We start from the raw sequence: 10,905 nt of genomic DNA, 5'->3' as shown, positions 1-10,905 counted from the left end.
GGAATCAAAATTCTTCTTACGTTAAGAATTAAAACTCACAGGTTTGGAAAATAAAATAAAAAATATATCATAGTTTATGTCTCTATATAATATTGATTGCTGTTTTTTATTTTTGGTTGGAATGAAATGTAAAATATTTAGGAAACAAAATCTGAAATGATATTATTTTGGAAAGTTTTAGGGATTAAATTTGTAAATACGTTTTTTAATACATATAATTTCAAGGGTAAAACACCAAATGTACTTAAAAAATGTTAATATAGATTTAGGAAACAAAATCTTTCGTGATACTATTTTTGGAAATTTTTGAGGGGTTAATGTTGTAAATTAAAATTTAAATAAGTAAAACTAAAAGGGCATAACACAAAATGTACTTAAAAAATGTTAATATAGATTAGGCTTTCCTTAGTCAAACTTGACTAGCTATGTTTATGTAGGTTGTTTTTTAAGTTAGGTTTTATTGAGGGTGCTTAATAATTCTCCTGACATTTGTTTAGTTTTTTCTTAATTAAAATTAAATAAAGAAGAAGAAAATAACAAAAGTAAAACAGACTCTCGAACATAGAACGATTTTATACAATTTTAAATGCTTTTATTTTATAATAAATCAAATCATTTTAAATCTTTTTAAGAAATGTATAAATCTATATACTTATTTAAGCAACCCTTTAAACAAATAACCCTACTCCATGTAAAATATTACACAAAATACCACTGTATTTTAATACAAAATATAACAACAGAATCTTAATATTAATTTGTTGTAACCTGAAAAATGGTTATCCATAAAAATAGTAATTATTAATTTATTAGATTACAAGAAATTATTAATAAAATAATTTCGAAATTATATAATAAAATAATAATAAAATTATTTTAAAATTATGTAATAAAATAATTAAACATATTCTATTTATTGTTTCAGAAATCTTAGGAAACAATAACAAACTATTTAGAAAATTATAAAACTTAAATTTATTTATAAAACTAAGATTAAATAGTTACATATCTAATTATTTAATAATAACAAATATATATTAAAATTAGGATACAACATTGTTCATATTTTTAAAATATATCTATATACTTATCTAAGCTATGTTGTTAAAAATTTAACCAGTTCTGATGTGACATATTACAAAAATGCTATTATATTTTAATTATTCTAATAACTAATAGAAGAAAAGTTTAGATTTGTTTACAAAATAATAAAACTCTATTTATTGTTTCATAAATCTTAGAAAATAATAACAAACTATTTAATTGGCTAAAACTTAATTGTTTATACACAATATTCACTATATAAACAATACTAAGTGTATAATATTGATAATATACATAACCTAATTGTAATTTTCACCTATAAAATTAATATACAACATGTTATACCAATAACTTCAATTTGTAAATTTGGTATATTAAGATCTCTAAACACGATCACATCAATTTGTAATACCAAATCACGGGTCAATACATGTTTTGTTGGATTTTTTTGGCTTTACCGAATGTATAATTAACGAATTTGATATTGCACCAAACCAAAATAGTAGTACCAACTACGGGTCGAAATCAGAGTATGACCTTAAGTAAATTAAATATATGATTTTATAAAATGTATAGAATTAATAAATTTTCTACTATTATTTTGTAACAAACAAATCCAAATTTACATAAATATTTCCTCACGCTGGTAACATTATTCTACAAAATATTAACGTGTATTTATGAGTCGGGTAATAAAACGGGTAATGAGACGGGTAACGAGACGCTCAAAAATTAAATTAATATCCGATACTCGATCATTATTCATGGATAATATAATTATTATACCCTTCACTCGACCCTAAAGTTGCGGGTACCTTTTTTGGGACAGATACAAACCGAAAAATNTAATTTTCACCTATAAAATTAATATACAACATGTTATACCAATAACTTCCATTTGTAAATTTGGTATATTAAGATCTCTGAACACGATCACATCAATTTGTAATACCAAATCACGGATCAATACATGTTTTGTTGGATTTTTTTGGCTTTACCGAATGTATAATTAACGAATTTGATATTGCACCAAACCAAAATAGTAGTACCAACTACGGGTCGAAATCAGAGTATGACCTTAAGTAAATTAAATATATGATTTTATAAAATGTATAGAATTAATAAATTTTCTACTATTATTTTGTAACAAACAAATCTAAATTTACATAAATATTTCCTCACGCTGGTAACATTATTCTACAAAATATTAACGTGTATTTATGAGTCGGGTAATAAAACGGGTAATGAGACGGGTAACGAGGCGCTCAAAAATTAAATCAATATCCAATACTCGATCATTATTCATGGATAATATAATTATTATACCCTTCACTCGACCCTAAAGTTGCGGGTACCTTTTTTGGGACAGATACAAACCGAAAAATGGATCCAATACGGGTATCGGTAGTAGTTTCCATGCCTACCTATTAGTAGTTTAATATGAATCAAAATTCACCATATAGTACTATATTATATAACATGTAAATGAATGATACAACATAAACATAATATTAACAAATAACAAAATAAAAAAAATTCTACGCGCTACCAGCGCGGGTTATTATCTAGTTTGGGTTTTATAGGTTTAGCCGGAAAAAAACGTAGTTATACCATAATCTGATTTGATATTAACTTTCGTTTATCCAGATCGAATAGATAGATAGACAGATCTCACTAGAATTACCAAACCTTGACACTCTAATAAGTAATATGTGTAAACTGTTTTAATTGGTGATATGGTGGTGCAGAAGAGACAAATCATGTTGATCAAGTGACGGTCGTCAAGGCCATATAACTATTCCGAAGGGTTTTCGGCCTTTTCGACCTTTTCGGCCACACAAGAACCCTTTCAACTGTCCAATCATTTATGCCACATGTAGGTCTCCCCCACCACCCCAAATAGTTTCCGGATCTGGTCACTGACCTCAATAAAAGTGTCAAAAAAAGTTGAATGCAACGATCGATATGTATGCAGCTAGAAAGCTAGCTATCTAGTTACCCTTAGATGCTATAAGTATCGAATATGTATTTCCTGTTTGGTTGCAACCTCTTTTCGAAGCTGGTTTGCCTCTGTACTACCACTACATATGCTAATGTATACTATAAAAAGTAGAAGCTATAAGCTTCTAAGGCTGTCCACATAGGATTTTAAATAACCTATCGGGATTTGACATGTCACTCATTAACATTTTTTAAAATTTTCAGAATTTTTTATATTAAGAATTATTTTAAAACAACCTATCAGGATTTGGCATATTATTCATTAACATTTTTTTTAAATTTCCAGAATGTTTTAGAAAAAGGAAAATTTAAAATTTGTGGAAATAAAAGAACTATGCACAATATCTCACATCGGCTAGAAAAGTTTTAGACAATGGTTTAGAACCAGTATAAATAAGATTAATATGCTTCCAACAACGAATGAGCAGGAAAGCTTGATTTATCAAGCGTCCAACTTTAAAAATTATTCGGTTTGATCCGGTTTTTTATTTGATCAAATTAAAACTTTAAAAAGTTTCAAAAAATATTATAATTTAAAAAAATTTAAAAGTTTAAATATTATAAATATTGAAACTTTTAAAAGTTCTTAGCTTTTAAAAATTTTTTATATATTATAATTTAAAATTTTAAAAGTTTAAAATATTATAAATATTGAAACTTTTTAAAAGGTTCAAATTTTACATTTCGAAACCTTTTAAAAGTTTTAAATACTATAAATATTGATGTAAAACATAAATTATCTTATTTATCTACGTTTGTGCTTTTTATTTCTTACGAGCTATAAAACATATTTTTGTGTATGATTTTATAGATGAGTTGATATTATTTCATTAATTTCTTTATTTTTGGGTCTAAGGAAGAAAGATTGACATCGCAAGACCTTGATTTGATGTTTGAGTCAAATTTTGGAGTTTAAAGAAGAAAGATTGACGACAAACACAAATGTTTTATTAGCTATATAAGGAGTTACGGTTGTCACGGTTATGGTTTATTAACCATCGATTATGGTTAGAAATTTTGTTTAATCATACTATGCTCTGAGGTGAAGTTGTTGACGACAACAGATGCGTTCTTTCCTTCTTCCCCCAACCTTGGAAAATAAATACATGCATCTTAGTAAAGATATTATCATAGATTAATTTTCAACTTGAACACATTATAAGTATGTGAGTGAGCGTACATACCATGTCAAGTATTCAGTAGTTAGATCACCATCATTGTCGATAAAAATCCTTGTAAAAGAGGTGGAGGAGAGACAACACATATCTGCATCATGCAAATTAATTGTGCTGGTTATGCAATACGTTCATATAGCAAGATTAAACTTGGACAGATAGATAGCAGAATAAGCAATGTTAGTTATAGGATTGAGATTACGAACCTTTAATTGTCCTTGGGTTCACAGTAGTAGCGAGGAGCACGACAGGTTTAGTGAAATGTTTCGTCAACCTTTTCCAGAATTTAAAATATTATAAACCAAGTAAAGATTTTGGTTTGAGAAGTTTCTAAATGCGTGGATCTGAAACCAAATAAGTATATGGATAAAATTGTCAATAATTAGGTGCATGTGTTGAGTATGCTGGTGTTCATGAATTTCACAAATTTTATTAGAAAAGAATGATTTTGTTCTTGGAGTGTGATGGGTTAACAAGTTGTGGGTAGTAAAAAAAAGTTTTTCAGTAGAAGAATGTGAAGAAGTTGACAAGGAAGAAGAAAAAAAAGAGTATAACGAAGAACCAAATGGTAAAAGTTAGATGACAATTAACACAAAATTTGACAATGAAAATGACAAGAAAGAATATGAAGAATAAGAAAACATTGAATAAAAAACACGAAAACATAGGTGGTAGCGATAAATTAAATATGAAAACGAGTTAAATTCATGATTATAAAATTGTTTCGTTTTTCTGGTGGTCAAAGAAATGGTTTAGGATATGTGAGTTCATCAGTTTGATTTGCATTGTCTAGACGTCGAGTTAAATTCATGATTTTTTTATTAGATTTGATTTTATAAAACAACTCTTTTTTATATTTTAAAAATTTGTGTATATGATATTTATTTTTTTCCTTAGTACTAATTTTAATTTTATTATAAGATAATATTTTATTACCGTAATCAATCATATATAATTTTTATCATAATATATCAAATAAAGTGTGGGTTCAAAACCTAGTCAATAAATAAATAAAAAAACCTCTTTATCGTCTAGGTCGATGATAAAAATCTGAATGTGATTTTGTACTACTAATGAAACTGTGTATTATTGTTGGGCCGATAAATATATATACACGAGATCTCAAAGCTTGAGTATGTAAAATTCGGTTGGTCCGGGGTGGTTAAGCAAACCAAGTATTAGTACTCTGCAAGCTTGTTCATCGAGTACTATAATGATCCTCAAACTAAACACCTACACGTGTCGCTACGTTCGCAAATATTACACTCGTCATATTTGGATTGGTTATTCTACAATAGAGATGTAACATAAGATCAGGCGATGAAAACAATGTAAACATGTGGATTTGATTGCACAAAATAATAATAATCGAATTTATTTTTTTTTAAAATCAAAACCAAAAGCAATTCGATTTCACAACCCTTTTTGTTCTGATTCTTCGATTTCTCCGTCGGGTCAGTGTTGTATCGCCATCTCTGTTTATAAACAAACACACACACACACACTTGTATAGTTTTAACTGTTTTTAGAAAAATTGAGCAAAAAAAAAAATGTCTTCGATCATCCATGGAGCTGGAGCTGCTACGGCGTTATCTACGTTTAATCCCGTCGATTCCAAGAAACTCACAAACCTTTCAGGTTCGATCTGCATTTCTCTGAATTGTTTTTTTTTTTGTGAGAGAGATCTTAAAGTAGTTTTGAATAATTTTGGTGATGGTAGTGAGGAGCCAGAGATATATAGTGGCTGGATCTGAAGCGAGTAAGAAGAAGAGCTTTGGCTCTGCTCTCACAGTTCGTCACTCTCAGAAATTGATTCCCAATGCTGTTGCGGTAATGCCTTTCGTGTTTCGATTTTGTATTTTAGGTTTTTTTTTTCCTTCGCGTGCTTTGAATCTGTAATGATTCACTGGTTTTGGTTTTGTTCTTTTTGTAGACGAAGGAGGCGGACACATCTACGAGCACTGGGTTTGTTTTTTTTCACATTTTTATGCTTTGCAAATTGGGTTTTGATTTTTACTCAATTTTTGAGCTGATTGTAGCATTTAGATACTACTGCTAGTAGAATTCTCGGATTAGATCTCATCAATGCCTTTGGTTTCCCTTGCCTCTGCCTTGTTTGTTTGAAAACATTTATTTCCAATACTTGTGAATTATTTAGACTGTTCCTATAGTTTTTATTACATGGTGTTGGGATTCAAAGTTGGTTATAGTCAAGAAAGTTTTTAACTATGTGCCATTTGATTGCGATGATTTAGAATCTTGGCCAGTTCTACATTAGACATATATAGGTCTCTAGAAACGTTAGTTTTTAAATCGATAGTTGATAGTGATGGCAAAAGCTGAATGTGTTGCATTTCTTTGCTTCCTAATCTTCCTATTGAAGCTATTAGTTGTCGTTATCATGCTAAATTGTTAGGGTGTGAACCATTAAGTTCCTTCCGTGAACTCATGCTACTCTCCCCAGAACATTTCAGTTTTCGCAAAAAAAAACATGTGGTCAAACATATTCTGCAATTAGTTTGGCTTGTGTTACATTCACAATTCATGAAACTTTCCATAAATCATGCGCTCTTTTCTTTTCTATTGTTATTGTTTCCCTTTGGGATCTTTGTTGTTTCTATATATTCACATAAAGCAATCCATGATGTATCCATTGTCACAACTCACAGATAGACATTTCCATGCCATATTCAATCAATTTCATTGTCATGTTGATGTCCTCTAAGTCACAACACGAGTATAACGGATGTTTTTTCATATATATGAACTTGCAGACATGAACTATTGCTTTTCGAGGCTCTTCAGGAAGGTTTGGAAGAGGAGATGGACAGAGATGCAAATGTATGTGTTATGGGCGAAGATGTAGGCCATTACGGAGGCTCCTACAAGGTAACCAAAGGTCTTGCTGATAAATTCGGCGACCTCAGGGTTCTCGATACTCCTATTTGTGAAAATGCATTCACAGGTATGGCCATTGGAGCCGCCATGACTGGTCTAAGACCTGTCATTGAAGGTATGAACATGGGTTTCCTCCTCCTCGCCTTCAACCAAATCTCCAACAACTGTGGAATGCTTCACTACACATCCGGTGGTCAGTTCACCATTCCCGTTGTCATCCGTGGGCCTGGTGGAGTTGGACGCCAGCTTGGTGCTGAGCATTCACAGCGGTTAGAATCTTACTTCCAGTCCATCCCTGGGATCCAGATGGTTGCTTGCTCGACTCCCTACAATGCCAAAGGCTTGATGAAAGCCGCGATAAGAAGCGAGAACCCTGTGATTCTTTTCGAACACGTTCTGCTTTACAATCTCAAGGAGAAAATCCCAGACGAAGACTACATCTGTAACCTTGAAGAAGCTGAGATGGTCAGACCAGGGGAACACATTACCATCCTCACTTACTCGCGGATGAGGTACCATGTGATGCAGGCAGCAAAAACTTTGGTGAACAAAGGGTATGACCCTGAGGTTATCGACATCAGGTCGCTAAAACCATTCGACCTCCACACGATCGGAAACTCAGTAAAGAAAACACACCGGGTTTTGATCGTGGAGGAGTGTATGAGAACCGGTGGGATTGGGGCAAGTCTAACAGCTGCCATTAATGAGAACTTTCATGACTATTTAGATGCTCCGGTGATGTGTTTGTCTTCTCAGGACGTTCCTACACCTTACGCTGGTACACTGGAGGAGTGGACCGTGGTTCAACCGGCTCAGATCGTGACCGCTGTTGAGCAGCTTTGCCAGTGAATTCATACTAATCCGGTGAACCATTATTTATCATTTACCTCTCCGTTTCGTTTCTCTTTAGTTTAGCTTTTTTAAAGAATTTGTCTAAGTGGAATTGGTTTTGTTGGAGTTTTCTCTCCTTTGTTGTGTATTGAAATATTTGTTTTGTAACTCAGAATGTTTTGGACCTTTGGTTGTTAATTTACCTCCCACTTTTGTTATGTTAAACCTTTAGAATTTTTCTTTACACTTGTTAGATTCCAAACAAAGAGCTTTATATTCATGTTGCTAACTAGAACAAAATTTAAAAACATTAGAATTCTCTTTACACTTAGTTATATAAACACATACACAACTCATTTCTCTGTGAATCCAAACAAAGATTTTATTACAATGACCCCATGTTAAAAAAGGAAAAAACCAAAACCTTCTAGTACCATGTACCAATAACCAACCAATTTACAAAAATGAAAAGTAAAAGAAACCCCTAGAGAAAGCTTTTGCATTCCAAAAAGGGTTCTACTAAAAAGAACCCCCCCCAAAAAAGATAAAACAACAGTTTACAAAAATTATAAAAAGGCAAACATTGATTTTAGTGTTTCTTATATATATTACCACTTGGCTGATTTACATTTAGCAGCTCTTCCTGTATCGTTCAAGAAGGAACCAAAAGTCTTGATGACTTCTTCGTAGGTTGGCCTTTTGTAATCCACTGCTTGCTCTACAACTTCTTCCGGTTTCGCCCATTTCCACTCCGCAAACTCTGAATCCGCTTCGTTGTTTGCTAGATTGATCTCTCTTTCGTCCTCATCGTTTCTCAGTCTCACTAAAAACCTGTGTTGGAATTCATAAAGTTTTAAGAACAATGAGCCACATTCTCTTCTTTGAAGAAACTAGGCAGTATCGAAGACTTACCATTTCTGAGCTTGACCATGCCATTCACCGCCCCATAGTCGGTTAACTTTTGCTTTTACTGCAGGTGGGAAATCATATGTCAACCAATTTGGGACCTGTTTAAGACATTGAAGAACCCAAATTTTTTGTAAATTCTCTTATTCATATTGGTTCTAGCATTGTATTGTATCAAGTGTTTGAATAAGTGACCTCAGAGACGATTTCAGCTGAAACAACCCCAGTTTCTTCTTGTAACTCTCTCATGGCTGCTGACATTGGATCCTCCCCATCTTCAATGCCTCCCTGTAATTAATAAACTCGGTTTAGTGAGCTTTTAAAAACTCAGAATACTCAAGGTTTTACCATAAACACAAAGCAGAGATGACAGTTTCAGTTCGTCGATCTAGTAACATATTTTCAAGATTCTATATCAAATTCTTGATCATCTACATTTTCTCTAAACAACAAAAGTATAGCACCATGAATATTTTAGATTAACACAAAGGACAAAAAAAATAGCAAAAATTGAGCAACACACACCTGTGGCATCTGCCATGCTCCAGGAACATTCAATCTCGAAGCTACAAATATCTGTGAATCATAATTATGGTCAAACAACTCAGTACTAACTATACAAGTGACAAAAAAAAAAAAAAAGTAATTAATCAGAGGAGCTTAAGTAAATGATGAAATGTTTACCAGATTATCCGAGTTGATTAGACAAACACCAACATTGGGACGGTAACCAGGAGGTAGATTCTCCATTTTGCTGAAAGTAAAATTTACCACTTAATAACTTCATCTAAACACGGAAAATTATTACTACATCATTATGTTTATGTTTCTACAGTACTCTTTGGTTTATTTATAAGCAGATCACAGAATCTTGAAAAATTCTCCTAAATCATCTTTATTGGCTGAATTTGGATCGAAGAAAACATATTAGAAACAAACAACCCTGTTTCTATATCTCTAGTCACTAATCAAAGATAATAGAGACAAAAATATCAAGAAATGTTTTCAAATCTAGAGAGTAATCATAAACTTAAGTGAAGAGATAAAAGAGTCAAGAAACATAAACAGAGTTGGTAAATTTTCCAGTAATTCAAAACGCAAACAAACACATATATATATAGAAACAAATCAAGAACATACAGATCTGATAAACAAGAACGAAAAGAACTAAAAGAAAAGAATCGAACAAAGGAACTAACCTTGTTTTTTTTTTTTTTTCTTTCTGGTAGCTTTGACTTTTGCAAAAGCAAGAAAAACAAAAAAGTGTTTTAACCCAACGAAGCAGCAACGAAGAACATGTGTGTATGTGTTTTCAAACACAAAACCACACGTATATATCTTTTTACATTAATATATATACACACAGAGAAGAGAATTGGATTCGGTCTTAAAAACGCTGACGTTTCGTTCATTATCAGCTCTGACTATTTGGCATCTTATTCTAACTGTTTGTATTGGGCCGGGCCCACCGACGACTTATTTTATCATAAATTCCAGCTGCCACGTGTATAAACATCATGTCAAATTAGTTTTGGTTTTTGGTGTAATTTTTGATGATAAGACGTTTTAATTTACAGTTTTCTTTGTTTTATATATGACCCTGGTTGTAATATCAAATTAGTTGACAAAAGAATAAATACAGTTTAAGTTTGTTAACTTCTCATGTAAATTTAGTTGACTTTTTTGATAGGGGAAATAAATATTAATTTCTAAATTAGAAAATATGTATTTGCTAAAAAAATTATAAAAAAAGTTGTATTTGACGGGATGAAAAAAGTGTGATGTCATTGACACTTTGTGATAAGGACAACCACCAAAAAAAAAAAAATTACATTAGCAAGTTGGCAAAAAGAAAGAATGATTTGGGAAAATAATTATAGGGTAATGATATGAAAAAAGATGGCGCACGTTAATGAGATGAGGTGGAAAGTAAAGTAAGTTAGCACACACCATCACGAAATGTGTAAAAAGAAAAAAAGGCGTACGATAAGAGGAGAAAAAGGTGGTGAGATGGATGGAGTCAATGAGTGGACAGAGAGACGAACGTGCG

General features: G+C 31.6%; 2 protein-coding genes across 2 annotated transcripts; one reads left to right on the top strand and one right to left on the bottom strand.

Moving 5' to 3' along the window:
- Positions 5,597-8,174, top strand: LOC104757354 (pyruvate dehydrogenase E1 component subunit beta-2, chloroplastic). The gene is made up of 4 exons (XM_010480083.2): positions 5,597-5,858; positions 5,941-6,050; positions 6,154-6,185; positions 6,995-8,174. The coding sequence occupies exons 1-4, from the start codon at positions 5,771-5,773 to the stop codon at positions 7,965-7,967; spliced, it is 1,203 nt and encodes a 400-aa protein (XP_010478385.1). The 5' UTR covers positions 5,597-5,770; the 3' UTR covers positions 7,968-8,174.
- On the bottom strand, positions 8,314-10,193 carry LOC104757353 (nudix hydrolase 25). Its single transcript, XM_010480081.1, has 6 exons — positions 10,055-10,193; positions 9,540-9,609; positions 9,381-9,431; positions 9,051-9,143; positions 8,862-8,956; positions 8,314-8,780 (listed from the first exon to the last, which is right to left on the bottom strand). The coding sequence occupies exons 2-6, from the start codon at positions 9,603-9,605 to the stop codon at positions 8,558-8,560; spliced, it is 528 nt and encodes a 175-aa protein (XP_010478383.1). The 5' UTR covers positions 9,606-9,609; positions 10,055-10,193; the 3' UTR covers positions 8,314-8,557.

The sequence above is a fragment of the Camelina sativa genome, chromosome 17 (assembly GCF_000633955.1).
Source record: "Camelina sativa cultivar DH55 chromosome 17, Cs, whole genome shotgun sequence".
Lineage (NCBI taxonomy): Eukaryota > Viridiplantae > Streptophyta > Magnoliopsida > Brassicales > Brassicaceae > Camelina > Camelina sativa.
This window is presented reverse-complemented; position numbering and strand designations above follow the sequence as displayed.